The sequence below is a fragment of the Diuraphis noxia genome, unplaced genomic scaffold (genome assembly GCF_037042655.1).
Source record: "Diuraphis noxia isolate RWA-SAM2 unplaced genomic scaffold, SU_Dnox_SAM2 contig0003, whole genome shotgun sequence".
In the NCBI taxonomy this organism is placed as follows: domain Eukaryota; kingdom Metazoa; phylum Arthropoda; class Insecta; order Hemiptera; family Aphididae; genus Diuraphis; species Diuraphis noxia.
Window position 1 is genome coordinate 78,290,468 of NW_028301713.1, and position 25,595 is coordinate 78,316,062.

At 30.1% G+C, this 25,595-nt stretch overlaps 1 protein-coding gene across 2 annotated transcripts in view; it reads right to left on the reverse strand.

Annotated features, from left to right (window-relative positions):
- The window catches only part of smash (smallish), a 58,324-nt gene that overhangs the window by 16,533 nt on the left and 16,196 nt on the right, over positions 1–25,595 (reverse strand). For both annotated transcript variants that reach the window (XM_089222301.1, XM_089222302.1), the window contains exons 2-3: positions 8,117–8,271; positions 6,812–6,957 (exon numbers count right to left, since the gene is read on the reverse strand). In XM_089222301.1, the coding sequence (XP_089078427.1) occupies positions 6,812–6,957; positions 8,117–8,263 (293 nt within the window). In that variant the 5' untranslated portion in view covers positions 8,264–8,271. The remainder of the gene's footprint in view (positions 1–6,811; positions 6,958–8,116; positions 8,272–25,595) is intronic.

Here is a 25,595-nt window from a genome sequence, read left to right on the forward strand (position 1 = left end):
ACGTCATCGTCACCACGACGAAGAAACAATAGTCGTAACTGCGAGTTGCTTGAAAAAATATGAATTATCATTCAGTATATATTATATATATGAATACGTACAGCACTTTACTGTAAAGTTTTTGAAATTAATAGTTCTGAATTTCGATTTTTTCCCCGACAGTTTTTCGTTGTCCGTATCATTTGTTAGGGTTAACCGGTTAAACGTTAATGGGTCTTGCTTGAAATAATAATGATATATTATCGTCAAATCGGATGTCCGAAAAACAAAGTCGTGGACTTCTCGTCGCGGAATTCTTCGTCTTGGACGTCGACGTCGCATAATATTATAACATTGTACACGATAATTGTTCAGAGCTCCACACGATAATCTGTACCCACTGCTGTTATTCGATCGGCAGACTGTACAGGTGCGTGCGTATAATATAATACCACATCACCCGCGGATGAATGTGTATAATTTGCGAAGAATTTTATAATAGCACTTCTGACGGGAAAAAAACCTATATACATATGTACATGTATATATAATATGTGTACCTATACATCGTTATATCGTTATTATGTATCGCCGAAAGCCGGCGAGTATTTTAAGTATAGGTATCTATGTATACTATTTTCAGCGAGTTTGTGATAGCGATTTTTCCACGCCTCTATCGCAGCGATTTCGATTTAGATATAAATATTGTATTATGCACGTGTGCAGCAGCAAGTTCCCTGCACGAGTTTACATAATTTAAGTGTAGGTACACACTACAAACTATACACACAACAATGCAATAGCAAACAAATTTCATTCGCGCAACAACCAGTGGTGGATTTGAGGGGGGGGGGGGGTGACGTGGCGATTTCCCTTTTCTATAGGGCTTTTTTTTTACTTGAATCATAGCGCTGTGTGATAAAAGAAATATGAAGTTCATAAGTCATAACTACAACTTCAAACTTATAAATAAATGATACAAAAAAAGGTATTTTTTTTTAATATGGAAATCGGAAATGTGTATTCAGTTACGTGTTAGTACACCTATCAATCTACGATACCAATTCACCCCCTCCTCAAATGATTTTCAGATCCGCTACTGATAACAGCACAAAACCAAGTATACCTAGTATGGTGGCAGAAAAATTGTTATAGGCTCATCGCGCTGATGAACGAACGCGCTGTTCGGTTCGGTCGGCCGATAATTATTATATAATACGAAGGAAAACAAAATGCACGCGGATGACTGCCATAAAAGGTCATATAATATTAATATTATGCCTATTGTATGATGTGCATACGGTGATATACGTCAGCCGAGGGTCAGGACCACGATCTCGTTATACATCGAAAGATTTTCTAACCGTGCTACGGACAGACATACTGGTGGGTACAGCTGTATAGGTACAATATGTATATATAATATCTAAATATATATGTATCATAAAGTAAAACACAATTTTAAGCCCCGATTAAAAGGTCACATGTTAATATGTTATTATGTTACGTTGTTGCTAAACACGGTTTAAATTTTAACTTTAAATTTTTCAAGGATTAAATTGCATGTTTTACTGTGTGTTAGATTCGGTAAGACTGTTGGGTTCTCGATTTACATTTAACAATTTTAATTATCCTGCATGATGTATTAACGCTAGCGTACTGCATAACACTGTCCAATAATGTGTTAATTGGTAACCAATAGTAATCATTTTTCTTAAGTTCTAAAACAAGGTTTAATTTAATTTAATTTTTTTTTGTAATAAGCTACATTATAATAAATATTTACTGTACAACAATTCTGTAGTTCTGTATTACTACAAACAAAAAGTTCAATTTTTATTTTAATGAGTGGTACTATACTCCCCCCCCCCCCCCCCCCCCCCCCGAACAACCCAATACGTACTGAGTGATTTTTACGATAAACTTTCAAGATTAATGATACTTACACAGCTACACCAACAAATGTATATATACCTAGACCTATTTTACAGGTATCGTCAATAGGTTAAATGCGTTCGTTGAACTCCAAACAATAATAATAATAATTTTTTTTAACAAAATTACTGTCCACGCGAGAGTAAAGATACAAATAGATCAAATTTTTGCACGAATGTAATATAATAACTGCGTTACCAATTAACCGGATATATGTTGGTTTAACTAATTTATCAATCACGTCTACTGTTCTATACGATTGCAACGGATGTATATAACTATACCTGCACTGCAATCGAGTTTTTAACGACCTAAAAATCAATATTATCATTCTGTTCGACCTACATAATTTTAAGAATAATTAACTTAATTAATAATCTCTACAAACAATACGAATAAATCATAACCAAAATTCAAATAAATCACTATTTACAACAATATCAATCATGTAATGCAAATTAATGTTTGTTCAATCCCATATTATACGATTAAGTTGACATAATATATAATAACTGGAATATTAAACAACAAACCCATATACAATCAGCAGTACGACTATAGGTACATTTATTTTTTTTATGAAATGTCATCATCATAATGACTGGTGCATAATGTACCTAGATATATATTATGTGACATTGTGACAATAAATATAAGAAACTCTCACCAAATGACGCAATGTTAGGAAATAAACAAAATAATTCCGAACTTGATTTTCGGTAAAGTTTACATTATATATAATATATCCTCATTTGTTTGCTTCTATAACCGCTGCATTTATAGTTATACTGCTGTAACAGTTATTTAACATGCACAGTGTGTTATATTTGTACAGCTATAGTGTAGAGATTCTCACGAGAGTCTACTCAACCGGTTTTTTGCGTAAATTTCCAAAACAAAAAAAAAACATGCCTAGACATTTGTCTATACCTAGAATGTACAGTTTTTTCCCTAGTCTTCATTAGCTGTACATTGTCCCAGTTAACAAAAATCACACATTTGATTGTACCCGTTTAGTTATGTTATATTATACAGCGTATATCAATCGCATGTTACATGATTGCATTTAACAGTGTAAACATATTACATACTTATTGTTTGATAACTAAAATATTTACATTATACTTTATTACAAGCAAAATATTACGTCTCGATTTCAAAATACAGCCCAACGTCAATGACTGTAATGAAAACAGAACAGGATATTATCGAGAAAAAATTAAAACAATGAAAACAAAATATTATAATGAGTAAATTAATTAATACTAATGTCAAATATTATTGAAAAACCCATAATTTCGATGGGGAAACCTGGTGGAAAACTATAAAACATATACAGATATAATAAAGTTACTGCCCGCAGTAGATATTATACATTATATATTTATCCATTTTAATATAATGTACATTTGTGCAATAAAATCTCGTGAATAATAATATAAACCAATCTGAAAAAATCATCTGACTTGATAGTGATAAAAAATACAAAAAATTAGACGACCTTGAGTAAAGTACTTATTGCGCATATTTTTGCGACTGGTAACTAATGGCGTTACGATAAAAGTGCTATATATACGAAAACAACAACGACAAAAGTCTATTTTTTTTTCTTTTTATCGATTACTTATGTACTCAATACTCAATACACTATATAGGTACAATAAGCAACAAATCGTGTCCATGTATGAAAAATTATTCATAAAATACTAAAAAGCGCATAGAATCAATATAATATTGTATGGATATAAATACATATATTATATACTATAATATGAGCACGTTAGCAACGGTCGACCTTTTGAAATATACATGTGTGTGACACCAACATCACTATTGTACACGCGAGTATATACTATATATACATATACCTATTTTCTATCTAACAATAACAGTTACTATCAAAGTATCAAATATCATTTAACTACAAAATTAGCATTACCTCATAAAAATATATTGCACGGCCACAAATAAGGACAACGAATATGAAAATTAAAATTGTATTTTAGACTCTGAGCGGGGCAATGAATGCGTATACCGATTTTATAATTATACGAGTGAGTGTTTTTATTTGGACTCACCTTCGGAAGCAATAAATCTTGAGTGTGATTTTTGGAAATAAACTTGATTTATTTTGTTCCTGAAGTGGGTCAATAGTAAAAATTACAAGTCCATTTCATAATAACCGGGAAAAACTAGAATATTTGAGCAAAACAAGTTCAACCAGACGTTTTAATGAGCGAGGAATAAGACAAATATAAATTATTTAGATATACACGATACATTACAATATACGACGGTTTACATAAAAAATTAAAAAAAAATATAGGTAAGAAATTTTTTTTCTCTACACGCATAGAAAAAACTATTATATTATTATATATAATAGCGATAATAATATATACCTAGTTGGTATTTTTATATTTGAGTTCTCAATGCGGAATCGAAACTAGAAACGGTTTCCCTCATTTCCGTTTAACAATAATAATAGTATATACCAGAGGTATTCAAAATTTCAAACTGTGCATCGCGGCTCATTTGTACGACGGAGACAACACATGCGGGTGTGGCGTCCTCTTAAGTAAGAACTAAAGCTAGACATTTAATCGCTCGGCAGTTGTATACTAATATTATACATATAATAATATCATGTATTCGTTTTTCAGACATTTGTGTATTGTATTGTAAATTAATTTATGAACTTAATAGTTATGCGTTTTGTATGTCTATGCGGAGATATAATACGACGTTATTATTCACACTTCTCAAAACGAATAAAAAGAGAATATAAATAGATCGTTTCACGACCGTACAACAAAGTTTATATCGTTGTGAGATATGTCGATAAACTACTGCTACACATATAGATTTCAGTAAGTCAGGAATTTTTTAAGTATAATATATACTAGAAGGTATACGTCATATATTTTTTAATCGTATTTAAACGTATACAGTATAAATTGTATTTCATATTGAAGCATTAGAGGTCTAACACAAAATCTTAAAAAAAATTTATTAATCTCAAAAGCGTTTATAGTGTTATTAAAGTGTTTATTTTTAAATTGTTAATTATTATTATTTTTGTTCAATGGTCTTGACATTATATTTACTAAATATTTAACTTGTGTATGACACACCACAATAATCATTAGCTATAATTATTATTCATGTTTACTTATATAATAGCAGTGTAAAGTGTAACCAATGATTCATCGTAGATCACACATTTCCGAGAGCGCCGTAAGACATATAAACCAGGGGAGGGAAGCTAAGTCAAAAATCTCTGATATCACGTTGGTGTATAACAATTATTTTTTTCCAAGCAATAAGACGACTAATAATAATTAAAATATTAAAATTAAAGAAATCCTAAATTTAAAATTAATTGATAACATAATACATACCCAAGTCTTATATTATATTATAATAATTACGATAAAGCATAAACAATCATATTTGCAGTAATATTACATAACGAACGCCTGAGAACTTTTCTGGATATTTTTACATTACTATCTGAAAGTTAGCAAAGAATAAAATAAACAATAATGTAATATTTTTACCAGGATATTTCCAAACAATAATAATATTATTCCAATCAGAAACATGATATATTTTAACTATACACTACCTATCAAATAATAATTTAACATAGATATTATTCTCCAACTAAATCTCGCATTACGCAGGTATATATACATAGGTATACATGTAAATATATATGTATTTGCAGATATGAAGAAGAAGATTTGAAGAAGAATAATTTTAAAATCACGCAATCTACGTAATTTACACTTGCCTTCAATTATTTAACCGCAATATTATTACATATAGCTGCAAAGTCAATTTAACATGCGAAAACAAATTATTATAGGTACGTATATTTATTTTAAAACTTGAGAAAATGTTGTATTGCTCACAACGAAAAGTTAATAGATATAATAATTAAAAAATATATTTCAAAAATGTTTGTGTTGAAACACTGCAGTTGGCTTTGAATGAGCGGAGTTCCAAATATTTGGTTTTAAATAATCATTGGATAAATATAAAATATTATTCATAGTGTATGCATACGTTACACCCAAATAGCCATTTGAGTCAATTAAGAGCCGATTTATTTTTATGTTTCACTGTACAAAACAATAATAATATAATAACCATGAAATAAGTCATCAGAAATAAATAAACCAACAAGACAATTTTAAAATACTTTCACTACGGTTAGGACATTTAATATGAAACAAAACAAAATTATGAAATAATTCACGTTACTGCATACATTGAACATTCATACGGTTTAAGGCGTTTAAGCGAATAAAACTCATTTTCGAAGGATACGCTTTTATACATTTGGCATTGCACACATTATTTTAGATTTTTTTATTACATTATTGATTGTTTCTTTTATTTTTTTATTTTTTTAATGATTCAATCAAATCCTCATTTTTTAATTCTAAGGATATTGAATGCTATTATAATGGATATTATACCTATTTATAAATATGGTGGTAACTTTTCGATTACTGCAGTTCGAAAATATTACGAAACCCAAACATCGTTAAATTTAGGACGAATACTGCAAAGATATATGAATAATGAATAATATTCAACTTACTATATTTTTTATGGACACTATACATTATATGCGATTACGTATTATGTAGGTACAGCAGGTAGGTACACATAATTATTATGCGAATGTCAATAAATTTAATTTAACGATATTTAAAAATATTCTTTTGTTACGTCCAAATGTATTTTATTTTTATTTTTTATACGCACGTGTTAAAAGTAAAATCCTTAGTAAAATCGAATGGGAAGTATGAAATTGCTACGTTCAAAAGTGTCGTATATATATACCTAACCATGAAATGATGTGACCAGTTATGGCTACCCTTACCTTTCTTGTATCATCTCGTTAAACGTTTTGCTCCTTTTCCGGAACCCATCGTCCAACCTATCCGTTTCAAATTTCTTTACCTCGACAAGTCGCTCAATAATGTGTTCCTGCTGTTTTCTCCTGTTACTTTTCCAATTGTCCAAGTCCTGTGAACAAACACAATGTCAGTTTTATCTTTACATCAACTTTATGTATACACACTAAGTATATAATATATATATATATATATATATATATATATATATATATATATATATATATATATATATATATATATATATATATATTCCGACATCCGTTACGATTCGCGCATCGGTAATATTATTGTTACAAAACTACATATATAGTTGTCATATTACCGCTATTATTATACCACATTACTATAGGTTACGTCTTAAGTGACGGGGAGGATTATCCGAGATAGTAAGAGAGGATAAATTAGATATTAGGGGGTTTGGGTAGGGTAACGATCGAGTTGGAGTGGAATTTTTCTTAGTGCGTGGACGCAAGTACAGAAAGGGTAGGAATTTTTAAGTCGTTGTGAGAGTTTTATTGCTAACGTGCAATGGCGCTTTAGCTAATAGCCGTAAGTTTATAGACTGGAAAGATTGATAAAAATTAAGATTTGAGACTTTGATAGATCCCCAGATTTGGATACCATAATAAGTCATTGAAGGACGAATTAGTTGTTTATATAGAATAATTTTTTTGTTGAGTGAGTAGGTATTGGAACGAAAAAGGTGTCTTAAAGTATGAAGTTTTAATTTTAGGGATATTTTTTTTGTTTTGATGTGGATAGCCCCGATTCTATTTTATCGCTTAATATAAAAAATTAACTTATATGACATAAGTACGTAATTACTCAAACGAACATATAAAAATACAGATATAAATTGAATCATAATTTTAGAAACATACTTGACCTCATAAAACTCAAATATTTTAAATACATTTTTTTATGGACAATTTTATTTAAATGTTTATTTTCTTTATAAAAAACCAGATATTCCTGATTTTTATTTGATGTTATAATTTAAACACAACGATGGAGTTTAATTAAACTAATAAGTACATAATATAAATTACATATTCACAGAAATTGTTAAAATCTCATTAATACTTAAAAAATATAAAATTAATTTATTAAAGTATGCATTGAATATCTAACGAGTTTCGTGAGAATTTATTTTTATTTTTATCAATTTTGAAGGTAGCTCCGGCATTACTGCAACATACTATATTGGGCGAACAATTTATAGGTATTACATGTTATTATAATTAAGAATTAATATTATTGTCACTCACCGATTGCCATTCGGCATCAAATTCTTTTGGTTTTGGCTTGACGACCACTGCAGCCGTTTTGTTCAGCTGGTCTTGCGCCGAACGATAGAGATCGGACGGTGCCAGCTTGACAAACTGCAGTGGAGCCGGTTTCATAGACGACATCATCGGATCACCTGTAAACACATAATACGACCATATATTATATTATCAACTTATTACATATTTGAAACTGTAATTATTGTTATCTCTAAATGAAACGCATGCGACATAATGTATTAATGTTACATTTTATATACAATGTGTTATAATTATAATAACAAACATTTTAACGCAGAATCCATAAATTTGGGTTAAATCAAAACTATGAAAAAAAACGGAAAATGTTATACCCTTGGAAATATGTATTAATTTTACAGTGTTTTTAAAAAAAAAACAAATTATTCTGTTTGTAAAAGTGTAAACACTTTTTCTAGTTAAAAAACGCTCTAATGCCTCTAATCATTAGCATAATGGATGTTTATGGTAGGTACTAAATTTAATTTAATGTTTACTTTGCGAGTCAAAAGTAGACATTTCTCAGTACTTTTTAAAATAATCGAGGGAAAAAAATATGAACATTTGACACTCCTTTTATGACATCTAATAATTCCAAGTATTTCAAAATACGTTCCTATATACATATAGCTATAATATAATATGCTAAAAATCGGAAAAATCGTATTTTACACGTTTGAGTGAATATTATTATCAAAAGGAAAAACAGATGTTGTGAATGATGACCTTGTACCTACTGCGTGCGCCCAAGACCCGTCCTACTGTAGGGCCGCAGAATGCATGGTGCACAACCATATAGCGGTATAGAGGTAAACCTTACCTTACCAGGTATGTCTATTATGTGACCGGTAGCCGCGTGCTTATATGCAGACAACAAAAACTCATTACACCAAATCCAAAGCCTTTCTCTATTTCGCACATGTATACGACACGCACCATGCATTGTCTATATTATATTTATGCACTTCTGAATTTTTTTTTTTCCAGGTCATTCCTTACGCGTACAAATAGAGTATACCAATGATAGTTATAGATATACGTGGATATGCTCTGTACATGACGTGTACATGTCATTTGCTTCGGGACACTCGACACCGCGGTGGCCCTATATAATATATATATATATATATATATATATATATACGAACCACGACGTGTAAGACCACTCGATAAATTTCGTTTGCTACCTCGAGGGCCATCGAATTGACGACCTTGTATATACCGTACACAGTCAACCTGCAGTACTACAGGTGGATATAATATAAATATATATACTTTTATACAGTATAAAATGTACGCAGTGTACTTGCACGTTCTACTATTTTTTTTTTTTTTTCAATACATTCCGTTATTATAATTATCATCTAGACGACTTTTTATTCACACCATCGAGACGTAGGCACCTATGCACACGGATATGCAAGCATATTATGTACATACGTATTATATTATTATTATACACCGGGTGATATATGAATTAAACGACAATTTTTTTCCTTCAGACCACTTGCATTATATTATTATGATGTAGTAGGTACGTCATATTATGTAGTTCTTTATATTGAAAAAAATTAATAAATTACCACAGTTAACACATTAACACATTCGGTGGGTGTGAAAACGTGAACGTTCCTATATTATTATACGTATATACATGGGATTTTATTTACCTCGCGCACGCATAAGACCTCGCTCAGTGTCTTGATTAATTAGATTCAGCTGTTCGTGTTCGTATATTAATATATTAAAGTTTATACATAATTTAATGGTTTAAATTTTTAAAATATATATAAGTATAAGCAGTCCGTCAACTGCAGCGTATTGATCACGAGCTGTTCATTTCTCTTTTTTTTCAATATACGCACCAAAATTACACATAATACAAGCATATATATTGATGTATAACACGACCTGATAGTACGACAATTATTAAACAAGCAGTAAATATTAGATAATGTAATGCAACAACGCTCCCCGAGGTACGCTGCGCTTAATGGTTAAAATAAATTATAGTGAGACCTTATATATCTCTTTTATTATGAATATTTTGCATCGTTTTATAGGGGACGTTTATATTACCTAATATTGTTGTGTATAATATGCACGTAACACGTACATGCAAAGTCCAATGACGTTTTTGTTTACATAAAAGTGTTCAGTATAGGTACAAATCTCATTATCAAAACTTCACTACAAATTACAATAAAATAATATATTTGGCTGTCACTAAAAAATTATTCTAACCTTATTTTCGTGTCAAAGAAGTGTTTTAAAAGTTTCGTCTACTCAAAACTATAAGTCGAAATATTGGTATTTAAAGATGATCAATTAGAAATGGTTTTACTAAATTTGGTATGATTAGATATTTTTTTATAAGACCGCTACAAAAACCAAAAATCTTAGAATTTTATACCTTTACATCACGCATTGATGGAGACGAACTTATTATTGCATTATTTTACAACTGTACATATTAATGTTAACAATCATTTTAATCATTTTAATCATTTTAATCTATAATTATTTTAAATTACTGACTCAACTGTTTATTTATTTCATAATTACTACATTTATTATAGTATAATTTATCTATTATCACTAATTAATTTTAAAAATATTTTATTTATAAATACATATCTGAGTAATTTTAAAATTTCCAAAAAAAGGAAATTTATTTAAGCTTCCAAGCTGTATAATATTAATGAAACACTTTATAGATTGCCGAGGTAAATGAAACGAGACAAGATTTAAAGTGCAGAACACCCAGTCACTGTTCCTGTCCAAATATTTTCTTTTATTTGCATCCTACATTTTACCCAATGGAACATCTTGTAGTTAATTCTATGCTTGATTGAATACAGATGATTTATAATTTAAATCTAACCGACACGCAATAAAACAGATTAGTAAAATTATTTCAGAAAAAAATTGTATTTTCTTGTGTAATATTAATTTTAGACAATTCGAAAACAGTATATCAATTTACAGCGTTACTTTTTTTATTTTAATGCTGTATCTTAAATTTAATTGTTCACAATATAATATTCAGCATACCTATACAGTATGTTATACACATAAACATATATCCATATATATATAGGAATATGAGTCCATTTTCTATAAAATGATAATATAAGACCATAAATTGTTTGTAAAAACAGTTAGACGTAAAAAAAACTACCTACTCAAGCTACAGTCATAGTTAAGAAATCAAACGTATAAACAAATTCAAATATACAATATTTTTTGTGTCGGAGTATTATAATTAAATTGGTACAATTACTATAAAATAATTACTCACGTTTAATAAACATCAAAATAACTGGTTTTAAATCAATAATAACTTTTTTTGTATCAAAAAATAAAACTCTTGATAGGTACGACATATTTAATATTTTAGCCTTCCTTTTTGTGTGTTAATTTGGTTTCTAAATTATGACTGGTTCTGTTTGGCGTGAAATCAACTCTTGTTATACTGACATAGAACCATTTGTAAGTTACTTTAAATTAGTACTCAAATATAGATACTTAAGAATTTTAATTTTAATATTTTTTTAAATTTCTTCAAAATAATTAGGTATACATTTATAAGCATTATATATTTATAAGCATAAAAGGCAGGTGCGTGCGGAGTATTTAAAAAAAAATTAAAATAAGCTCATAACAAGTTATGTCAGTTAATATAGGTATTTACTTTTTTATAGTTCATATAAAAAAGATATTAAATCGAGGAAAATATATTCTCATGTGCATTTTTTTTCGCTTTCTCTGTCAATTCATTACGCGACCACTATATTAACATAAAGGTAAATATTAATATTTTAATAATTCCTTAATCAGATGCGTTACATAATGAATAAGTTTATACGACATTACCACGGCTGAGTGATTCTTTTTCTATGAGTTTTACTTATATTGAACTTCATAATAAAAGCGCATCGTTTACTATATTATCTAACTATATAATAAAAACTTAAAAGTGCATACAAGTTTGACATTAATGAGAGGTTTTTATAAATATATATAGTATATACATAAGAATAACATCTACGTATTTTGTTGTATTAAATTAGCATAAGTACTTATAGAATATAAATGAATCATTTTCAAGCCAAAAATTAAATGCAGCTAATCCAAACAATATTTCATAACGTGTAAAACTAATTATATAATAACATGTCAATAATTCATGTTTACTGTAAAAAAAAAATAAATAATAATGTTAATTATTTATATTATAATTTATAGGTAATACAATATATTAAGTAAATAATAGTTATAATAATAATATAGAAATAAAATGTATAAATCCCCGTCCAAATTGATTTATGAAATATAATTAAATAAACACAACAATATTTTAAAAGGTAACGAATAACTCCTATATTATAATTTGTATCTAAAATGCAATACCTATAATAATAATAATTTAATTACAGTTATGTCGTTATGATATATTATAGGTCTTCAAATACAAATTATAGTTACTTTATGATCATTAGTTCAAAAAATACTATGCTAGTATTAATAGGTTAAAGAAAATAATTTTTAGGAAATAGCAAAACAGTATTCTATATAATTTTATTATGTGTATACATTTCATATTTTAATAGATACTCTAAATATGATTTGTAATGATTTTCGAGAATAATGTGAGAAATTTTTTTTTTTTTTTTAACAAAATAATAATGGCGTATAATGATCATACTATTACATAAACTTTCGCTTTTTAAAACTATAATGAACCAAAAGCAATGTCAAAACTGTATTTTAGTTTATTCAATATCCTACTTAATTCAAATTCTTCGGTGTGACTCGAGTCATTATGAACTTAAACCAGTGCCGTCCAACGTTCAAACCAGTTCTTACACACAGGAAACGCAATGTATCATTAAGATCAATCATTACCAAAAACAAAAATAATACCTATATTAGTCGAAGTGCCAACACCTTTAATAAAGTGTAGAAATAATTATGTATGCACAAATTATGTGTTATATTTTGAACAAGCGTATGTAAAGTTGTGGTCGCAGAGTTTGCATAAAACGTACAAATGGTGAAATGTATACAATAATTCGCATAACATAGTGAAGACTGCTTGGACAGGTCGTTTTATTATTTCCGTCGATGACCGACCTCGTTTACCGAATTTTAAAGGAAATGCACAGAAAAAAGAAAATATTCGCATTTTCCTCGGGGCCGATGTACCAATGAAATTGTATTAAATGGCCCGTTTAAAACCAATCCAGCTATGGACTATATATATATATGCAACAGATTTTATAATATAGCCTAGTTTCCGACAGCAAACCGTTTACCAGTTGATTATTATTATTTTTTTTTTTTTATCGGGTTCGCGGTCTTCGCAACGACTGCATCGTGACACACGTTGTTAAGTCATAAGTCCATAACGATGATGGCGAACACTATATAAGTGTATACTAATATAATATAAAGGACGCAGCGGCAACGCGAGAAACGAGAAAAGTAAAATCCAATTTAAAAAACGAAAAACCCAAGTGTGAATGTACACCGACTGAACGCATTAGTCGTTCGTTATATTCGTCATTGTCAAATCCGGAAGTCGATTTCCACCGGAAAAAAGTTATGTACAAAAAAAAAAATAATAATAATAATAAAGCAAAATAATAGCTTTTATACGTGAAACGGCAAACGTAATAAATAGTAAAAATAACTACAACATATAAAATAACATAATAATACATCATAAACTCGTGGAGAACACATTATACGAATGACATGCGATGTGTGTGTGTGTGTGTTTGTACTTTATATAGATGTATATAAATTATTAAATGTGTGCGTGTGTAAGAGTTCAATGCGATCGGACGTGTTTTACTTATAACATACAAACACACACACAATGTATATTATGTATATATATGTTGTTGTTGCCGTGTAGTTGACCTTGTCGACGACAAAATGAGAAACCCTGTCAGTGCTACCGTTCCGTTCCGGTGCGATGGGTTTTCGGGTGTTCGCCAATAGGTAGGACATAGGTATATGACATGAAGCCCCATAGGTCCGTGTATACATATTATACGTGTAATAATAATAATAATAATAATTGTAATAATGGTACTATAGAAAGGAATGAAAAAGGAAAAAAAATACAAAACTATCAGAGAAAAACGGAATCCGCGTGTGTTCCGTCGTCATCGTTTTTCGAGGCATCCTTGTCAAAACAACAATAAAATAATATGCGTGCATAAGTATAAAATTTGAATTTCCCAATTGTGTGTTATTACTGTACATTATATATAAACACTCGGAAAACGAACGATTTAGCGTATAGACGTGGACATTATCCCGTTATACACGAATAAGAGCAATAACAGCGCGTCGCGGTCGCGGTCTTCTCCAAGATCGGTGGCCCAATCGCCCAATGCTGCAGCCAGATATTGTTCGGTAGAAAATTAAACGAAGTCGATCAGTTTCCTTAAAAATCACATCGTACCTGCCCAAGTTGACGCGTGATGGATTTGGCGTTATCAAGACGGACACGTTCAAGGATCGTCGGAAAACGAACGGCTTGTATATAAATATATAATATACTTTGGCTAATAATAAATAATAATATGCATTAAACTTGAGTTTTTTCATTGACTATCGACTCAATTATATTTCGAGTTCTATTCGGCGGCACATAAAACACAATCGAACGAGATTTGATCGACGGCACGATTCAAGCTCGTTTGGTAAAATTGGTAAATTCGGGCAACAGACCTTGGTTATAATTATGATTTTCATTTTTCGGTTATTGAACAAATCGAATGAAACTGAGGTAACACGTCATGATCTCTCGAGTCGCAAACGGGTATACAATACTGCATATATGCTTTAAAGCGAGGCGAATTTATAGTTCTCTGAGACACGCAGTTGCATAATTTAATGTTCCTTTGGGCCATGTGTTACTTTTAAATTTGTATAATAAATAGGTAGCTAATGCCTATTATAATATTAGTATCCAAATATGAATTCTATCAGTAATAAATAATGAAATACTTATAGATATATCAAACCTAATATGTTTATGTTTATGTAATATTTATATTAATAATCACGATAAACGTTTTTTTCTAATTGAGCCGAATAAAATGTTTAAGTTTGCTCATTGTGAACCATAATATTATGTTAGTTAAATTATAATTCATACAAATATGTAATGTAATTAATGTACTTATTTTTAAATTTAGAACGGTATACCGTAGAAAAAGCGATGTGGTCATAGATAAAGGATTAAATCGGTTTAACAAGATTAAATACCACAAACACAATATTATAATCCGACAAATATAATAACAGTTCACCTGTTATTAAAAAAGTTTAATTCACATTTCCACAATATAATAATATCATAATAATAATTATTATTATAGAGCTTAAGAAAACATTTAATTATCATGATATTAATATCAATTAAGTAACTACGTACCATGTCGACACATTGCAGTATTATACAAACAATAATTATTTTCAGTTACAAATATATTTAAAAAATGTAATATTAAACCGAACGTAATAATTTGATAAATGCTTGGGTTACTTTTTATCAGCTAACAATCCATGTCAAACCATAAGTCTATAAGATCTTAGTCCATAATATTAGTCGTAAATAAAATTCTGTGTTAGAATGTGAACAAATAATACCTCTATACAATAAGTATATTATACTTATCATCAAAGTTGTAAAATTCTAGCGCAAAGTAAAAAGTTGTACCTATCAAATCTACTGTGCATATATTATATGCTATAGGGAATTAGGGAACACCAAGTTACTCACGGATTCCTTGCGGTAAAAGAAGCCCCTATGAATGTGGTATTGGCCTAACAGCACAATAATATACTGCACAAGCGCACAGGACATTTAATATTTTTAATCGAATGTCATTACAATATATTATATTCCTCGCCGTTTTAAACTCTACATAGAATAACCCGGTGGCCCAGTGTTGCCAAGCTAGTCTTTTTAAGACTAAATCAGATTTTTTTTTATAATGTATCTATATATAGTTGTTAAATATTTTAGAACCGAATTTGTGGTTTACGTTTTCCATTCTTTTTTTATAAATGTATATACATAGAAAAAGTAATTATTTAAAAGTTGATCAACATTATTGACAGGATATCGCATAAATCAAATACACTGTAGATATTGTAGTAATAGGTATGTACTGTACCAATGTGTGTGCTTCATATTTTAAATCACGGTTTTAGATAAAACACGATAAAATTGTTGGTTTTTTTTAAGCTTTCCATGCATATTGTACAAACTACAAATCTAACCTAAGTATCTTCTTCCAGTTCCACGTGCCTAATATGTGTGCATCTTACCTTACACATTATTTAAGTTTAAATAAGTTGAATAACGGTATATTCAACTAATAGTTAATGGATACATAATATAACACATAATGGATATATTTTAGCATCAATACATCGTTAATATATTTTGTTATCTTTTTTTCATCATAACATTCATAAACCACCTACGCCTAATAGTAATACATCCGTTCAACTGATGTAGTCGCCGATTGGCAGCGCTTATTAGTAAAATGATTGCAGATTTATATTTGACACCATGATTTACATACTTACTATACCTACTTAAAGTCAATAAGCTAGTATGCACATCATATTAATAGTCACATGTGTTTTATATTTATTTTTATCATTTTAATTTATCAAATTACCAACATTGAAATTTACATTTTTGCATTAACTATACATTATACATGCAGAAATATAAAAATGCAATGAATATCTGTATATAATATCTATAATATTTTTTTTATTTCAGTTATCAACTTTATAGGTATACATAGAAAACATAGAATGATATAAAATAAATTAATAACTAATATAATATATATATATATTACATATAGGCATAGTATATAGCTATATATTATAATAAATTAATATTACATTATTATAGCTACATCGTATCTAACTCATCAATCATCTTCCCAGAGATCCTTTTTTGATTTTCCTAATGATTTTTTTAATAACGATGTTTTAATATATACCTAAACAATTTAAATTAAATAAACTATTAAAAGAAATTCTATTTAAATTGTCCATTTTTGTAACATCCTTCACTTGCTATGCTAAAAAGTATACTTGAATTACAACTTAGCAGAACATTAACCTCGCAGTCATTATGAAATGAGTTTTTACATTAAATTTTATTTGTTTATATTATATTATTTTTACTTGATACATGATGAGTAAAATATAATTTGTAACGGTTGAATTGTTTTTCAGTCATCGAATTCGATTACTTAATATGAATGACTATACAAATTTGCGACGAATACGAAATAAGCACGTTTTCAGAAACATTAATTACGATCGAGATGATTTTTTAAACACATATCATCCGTAAATATATAACTAAAGTAAAAAAAAAATAGACATTTTATTATACAGTTGCGTCTTCGATTCTAGGTATTAAATATTGACTCGGTCATTATTTTACATTATTTATATATATAATATAAACTCGTGTAACAACATTAATATACGAATAAACTAGTATTATTTTTCAAATTTGTTGCATACACATCAATCATCGTACTTACAATACGCATATCTTCCGTGTGACAAACTGACACTCATATTCCGCTATTTTGTCTTTATATTACATACTGACCTGCGTTCATTGTTTCTAATTTTGTTCGTCATACATCGATCATTCTCCGTAGAAGGTAAAAAAAAAAAGAAACGCATAACGGGATATAAAATGTGTAAAAAAAGTTAATGATAACGTTCAGAATTCCATAGAATAAATGTCCGTAAATATAGGAAAAAGCTTATTTTCCTGTGCACAAGTTGTAGGTACATGTATATACAATAATATATAAGTACAGATAGGAGGTATATACACACATCACAAATCGTCCTTCGCGTATATCGTATGTATGTATACGAAGAATATAATAGTATTTCATTCGATATTGGTGTACAATCAATCACTATTATTTCTACTGCTCGTCCCGTATAGCTATTAATTTTCAACCGACAACACAATATTATCATCTGCACGGAGTTAAAAACTAGTTTTTTTTCGCCAAAGACCAAATGCTGTGTAGGTATAGTATATTATTATTAGGTATCATTATTCGAATTTAATAGACAAATAGTGTATGTGAGGAGAGACACGCAATAATTCAATATTGCAACTACACAGTGAGACAAACACTGTTATACGCGTATTAATAGTTGACCTTTACTCGCCGCATTAATTTCTTATAAGTATACGGATCCCAAACACTGAAACACTGACGGTCACTTTTTGTCACACACCATATAAATAGCAGGGCGACATCGATAATGGCGATTCAAATACTACCGTTGGATATAAGTAATATAAGAATTTAGGAATATAGAAAAAGCATATAAAACTGCAACCGAAAAATGATTCGACCGCGGTGTGTGATTACTGATGAGGATGACTATACGTAAAGTATCAGGATAATTACATAGTAAACATTTAGATATTTTAACATAACCAGCCAGTTCGAATACGCGATGGTGGGTGGGTACATGCCTGTGGGAGGGGGCAGCCAAGTATTTAGTTAAACATGATTATATTTGATCAGTTAAGTATGATAACAACTATTATTATTTAGGGAATTTTGAAGAATTTACACGAGATAAGTGCAAGAGACATTATAACATAATTGTTTCACCGTGTAACTATACGGTCTGACATTGCTCGCAGACAGCGGACTCGTCTATATCCATATAAATTTGACTATAGATTATAATACTACATTAAGTATTATAATATAATAATAAGACTTACGGGGGTCCCCCTCCCACCAATATCACAATGAAATAACTGCACGAATTTATTTCCGTTATTACCTATGTATACAATAATAATAATACCGCCGCTCACGAACGACATGGCGAGACTCGTACCTGAAACTCGTAATCGGTCAGTGATGAACACCGTACGTTTTCGTGTGTGCCATTCGCCAGAAATTTCGAATATTCAACATACGTACACATGCGTGTGCTATATAAATCAATGCGCGTTTGGCTCCGCGATGGATGTTTTTTTTTTACTTTTCAGCAGAATGTGTACCGTTTGTTTGAGTAGTAAAATCGTGAAGACCGAAAACCTATCACAACAAGTCATTAAAATAATCATAGCATGATGTAACGTGAAATGTTACATTTTTCAACGTATTAAATAAAATAAATAACTGCAGGACGCAGGTATTGCGTTCGACCGATCGATTCTGTGAAGGTACTTTGTACATAGATAACTTATAAAGTTATAAATAACAGGGCGACGTAGACACGTAGTAGTGTAAGCTATATAAATTAAATAAATAAATACATTTTGTGCTAAATGAATATTTGAAAAAAATAATCATATAGCCGTGATTTCAACATTGAAGCTTTAGACATAAAAATATAAGATGTAATACATAAACATTTAAACCTTTCAACACCACCACCTTTTAGGTTAATGCATACAAGTAGAATGCTTGATAAATTAATAAATAAAACTCACTCTAAACTCTAAAGTAGTATCTATAATCTTATACCGCAAGCATCTGTAGTGGATTATTACGATGTCATGATAATCGTGATAACTGAAATAATATATTGATAATAATATTATATATTAAGTACTAAGCCATAACGTGTAGGTACGAGACTATTAATTTTTAGTCACTATAAAATACTGCAGGAACCTTAACCCGCAGGAACTCTTCCTTGACCTCGTCGTCTCGGGATAACAATTGGACATATTACGCGTATTATTATGCGTTAAATACATTTTATTAGTATCTGCTGCAGTAGATGACATGGCTCAATATTGTAAATCATTTGATAATACTCTAACAAGGAGATGAAATTATTTAAGTACAGTAAAATTATCATCGGCTTGTTGTGCCTATATAATAAATAGCGTTCGTAGCATATAATATCATCGTCGAAGTGACGTGCGGTGTATTATAATATTATGCGGTCATTTACAAAGAGAAGCGAATATATAATAATAATAATAATAATAATAGTATGTTCTCCGATATTATTATTATTCTACCAGCTATGTATATAATACGAGTGGATTGTTCACGGGGCGTTTAGTCTCTCTCGTCGCTCGCCGAGTGATTTACGCACAAAATCACCGAAAACAAATTAGGTACACCATTTCATGTGGATATCACAACGCCAATGATAATTTACTACACGCACGTGCCCGGAGGACAACGAATTGTGACCACTTTTATAGGGAAGAGGGGAGTGGTGGTCTTGTGCGGCGGTCCACCCGCTATCGTGAAGATTACCGCCGTTTCTCGCGGATGAGACGCGACTCCTAAGGAGCAGCAGCGCCGCATGTCTCCCCGGCATAATATATTAAAATAATATTATTATGTTTACCAACCATCGCCAGCGGGCACACGGTACCTGGAAGACGATAAACGACTCTAGAAAAATACCGTTTAGGCTGTATACGAATATAAATCCACATTGCGTCCATAATAATAATAATGTTACATACACCCGGGGAACTAGGGAAGTGTGCTCGTCGCCGCTCCGGCCGAGTCCATAATAATAATAATAACGATTATAATAGTATAACCGACTAAATACATTAATATAATATACACCGCGTGTAAATGTATATTAAAATATTTTTTTATAACGAAGCCGTCTCACATCCGCGGACTGTGGCCCGTAATAAATGCTAATAATCGGTTGTAGGAATGACGGAAACACCTCGAACGGTTTGACCCGCATTCCGCGGTCCAGTGGCGATGGCGGTGGCGTTGCACTGTGCAGCGCATGTACTATATAATAATAATAATAAAATATAGCAGTGTAAGCCAAAAAAAAAATAAAAATTGTTAACGATTTCTCGCACCCGTTCGTCTGGCAGTGGTGATGCTGACTACAGGTGGCGGACGGAGGCGGTGGTGGCGGCGACACGGCAGAACAGAAATACAATGCCAAATATTGTTTATTATCGTTGCAGTTATTATATTATATATTATTATTATTATTTATTTATTACCGTCGTGTCGGCGTTTAAACCAGAAAAATCGGTCACCTCTGCCGCACACTTAATGTGTTGTTCCACCTTCCATACTAATATATAATAATATGATACACCTGCGCTACCACTACCACCCGCGATCAAGCAAATAATTCGCGACGTTCCGGTTCTCGATCGTTTTTCGTCCTCATTGTTCCACTATACACGCATTATAATAATATATAGTGTATTCCTTGCCGTCCGATACGTTACGGTTTAATATTATTGGTTTTATAATATTGTATAATATTAAAAGACTTCTTACAATCCATATACAAGTCCAGCCTAATATATCCAGGGTGCAGGACCCATATTTGCTTAATTTTTTGGCTTTAAGTAAAATCTAAACGGAAAACTGCAGACATTTATGTCATGTTCCTCGGAGGGAGACCGCATAATAATTTTTTTTTTAGTGTGAGGCGGTCATTGAATTGCCATTGTCTGCTTTAATGAATGTCTTTAAGATGCTTGAAATGAATTAATCAAGTGGTTTTTTGAGCGCTAATTTTGATCATTTTCGGCTCGTTAGTAAAGAAATCCGGCGAACCCTGATAATCAATATATATTTAATTCATAATAAAGGTGCGATGCACTTATATATTTAATTCATAATAAAGGTGCGATGCACTATATATATTTATATGGGTATTGGGTACCTATTATATCGATGTGTGTAGAACACTATATTTCATTATGGAGCTGTGAGAGCGTGTACGCACACGATGACGTGAATCGAAATCAAAAAAATAAAGAGTAAAAAAATCGACAGTCTTACAAAATTCTTATAAAAAAATCATTATGTACACGGTGTCTATACCGATGATGCACGGCGGGGAGAAAATGCGCGCGAGATATTTGCATGGACCGGTAACAACGGAGCAGCACTACCGTTACCGCGCCGTCAAACTCGCGAGCTCGAGCCGGCGAGCACACGAGCGAGTGCGCGCCGGGTCACATATACGGCACAACCGGTTTCGTTTCGAGGCCACCAGACGAGGATGTCGTTCGCACTGTCACACATATTTCTCGGGTAACGGCGCGCCGTGCACCATATTCGCGTTATAATATAATAATATAATAATATTAGATGCACACTGCACACATTATATACCAGCGTCACCATGTGTGTGTGTGTGAACTTTATAAGGAAAACTGTACCTCTATATAGTTCCACACAAGTCAATCACGTCCCTGACCATAGAGAACGATGTACGTGTAAAAAAAAAAAACAAATAATATACTCCAACTTATCCGCGTAACGTATTTACGCAATTTTCGTCTGCACCGACTCCATATAATAGTGTAATATTTTATTATGTGTACATGTAGAGATTAAAACGCAACAAGTGCGGCTTTTCGAACGATGACAGTTCTCGCAAGTACAAACGTGAAAAATGCATATAGTTTTTTTTTTCACGAACCACAGTCTTCTTCAAGCAAATCTTTTACGTCACAATAAATATGATATATGCAGGTAAGTCGATACCTATACACGGACTGTTGATCGCGAGATTGATATGTGTATCGTGTGTTGTGTGTTTAACCAAACGCGTCGTCCGAAACTGACGCGAACACGTCGCGTATCGTCAACTAATCTATTCGCTGTCCTACATCGCTAAAGGATCTGTATACGCTATAAGTTATAAGTTTATAACGTTACGATAGTTTTATCTTGCTAGTAAACTGAACATTCAAAGCAATCAGCGGTAATAATTAAATGTTTTGTTCGTCACGTATTTACATTTACAGGACCGAACAAAAACAACAAAATATTATATTATATTTTTATGTGCATCGTAATATCCTATAAATATTAAACCATATCACTGTATAAAATATATTATAAGTTACAACCATTACGTTTAAGTCTAATATACCTATACCCAATTATCGTTTAAAATAATTGCTACAGTTCAATATTATGGAAATCAATGAAGTGTGAACTAACAATAGACGACAATAAATCCCATCAAGAAAAACAAGTACTTATTTAAGAATACAAGTGAAAATGATAAATGATAAATTTGATTATTCCACCAGAGTTTGCCACTTCAACAGATAAATCACACTTCTGAAGGTCACGGATTTAGTTGAAAATTGTTTCGATATATTCACTTCAGTCTGTCCATAAATAGAGTGTAAGCCGACAGAAAACCATTAATATTCATAGACTTTTTTCAGTCAAAAACATCGTTTAATATATATATATATATATATAACATAAGGTCTATAAGTCGTAAGTGTTTAAATACAAATAACGATAAGTTATAATTTTTTAATCTAAATCTCAATTTAATTGGAACATTAGAGTATTATTTTAATTATATATACAAAAATACAATAGATAAAATGCATTAATATGAAATGTCACTAAATAGTATAAATTTAATTATTATATACTATAATGAAGTAAAATCCTATAATCATATAAAATCATTACTTCATTAGTATATTTCAAAGGGAGTTAATAACAAATATATTCGCTTCATAGGCGGAGCCAGCCTTCACGTTCAAAGGGTGCACGTGAATTGTTTCGCATGCCCATATTTTTGTCCCTCCCCCTCAAAAAACAAAAATAAAAATATTATAACTATACTTTATTATATTCATGATATTACATCACAATAATAAATATACAATTCCAATCACTACAATATCATACAACGTTTGAACTCCACACTAAATTGTCTGAGCGTTTAAGGGGTTCCACCGCATACCCTGCACACCCCCTGGCACCACCTATAATTTGCTTAAGTATAACTAACATAAGAAATAGCGTTTGGACAAATTTAAGGTGGGAAATCCATTTGGAAACATATATAAGATTTATTTTATTTTGTGAAATGTTTTAAATCCAGCATTTGAGACAAGGCAACTTGTATAATATAAAGTACAAGTATATATTACATTTTTAAATTATAACAAATATGTAATTATTACAAGTAATAATTTAAATACTTTAAAAATAATTGGTAAGGCGCAGGTAAATGGTTTAAAAACAAAAAAATTCTTTAAAAATACAATTTAATCCGTTTTAAAATGTTCCTAAAACTAGTTTCTAACATATTTTTAATAAAAAATTATTTAAACGTATATTATTTAAATTGTATAATATTATGCATGTTTTGGTTTTGATGCTACTCGTAAATGAAACGACAGAAATATGTAATGGAAGTAACAACAATCTCGTTTATATTAGGTGAATTCGTAAAAATATCTCTAGGTGCTTTTCTGGTTACTCTTTAGTAGGAAATGCACATAAGTTATATTGTTATGGAATTTTATACATCCTAATACAATTTATAAAGTTACTTAAATACCCTTAAAATATAAAACAAAGTATCTAAAAATTACAAATTAAAAGTTTTATTTTAACTTTTAAGTTCTTCTTTTAAGACTTTTAAAGAAAAATATACAATTTGCGTTTAAAACCACTCACCTTCGCCAGATATCAGTATAAAATCAACACAAAACTAAAATATTAGAGCTATCCATAACATTATATGATTATGCAACAGGGGATCAAATAAAACTAGAACATTCAAATTATTAATTAAAATACTATATTTAAAAATAATAATACACATATTAGTATCATATTTATTATTAATATTATTATTATTGATGCATTATTATCATATTTCAAATGTAAATAAATATATTGATGTGTATATCTTTATTATCTACGTATATGCACATAAATATGATACCTACAATGGCTACAATATCAACTATTATAATATTTAATCCAAGTTCATGTACCTACAATTCTTGTAGAAAATAGTTTAGTATTTTATTTATAAAAAACTTTTAAGCTTATAACATAAGTTACTTATGTGTTTTACTTGAATACATTGTATAATACTGGTACAATTAACTTAAGAGGACGTAATACCCGCATGTGTTGTCTCTGTCTTACAAGTGCATTATATAGTAAATTTTACGTTCAGCAGAACACGTGTAGCTCCGTTTGCTTAAAAATTAGAGTGAATTGACCTCTTATAAAATTTAAAGGTATAATTGTTATCTAGACAACCTCATATGCTTTTTATTTTATTTAAATTTTAAAGGAAGTTATGAGTATTTTAAGATGCACAAAAAATTTACAATTTTAAAATACTCATAACTCGCTTTAAATTTAATATAAAATAAAAAGCATATGAGGTTGTCTAGATAATAATCTTATCTTTAAATTTTATAAGAGGTCAATTCACTCAAATTTTTAAGCAAACGGAGCTACACGTGTTCTGCTGAGCGAAAAATGTACCATGTTACGCATTTGTAAGACGGAGATCATGCGGGTATCACGTCCTCTTAACAAGACATCTAATAATTGGTTATCATGTATAAACTATTAAT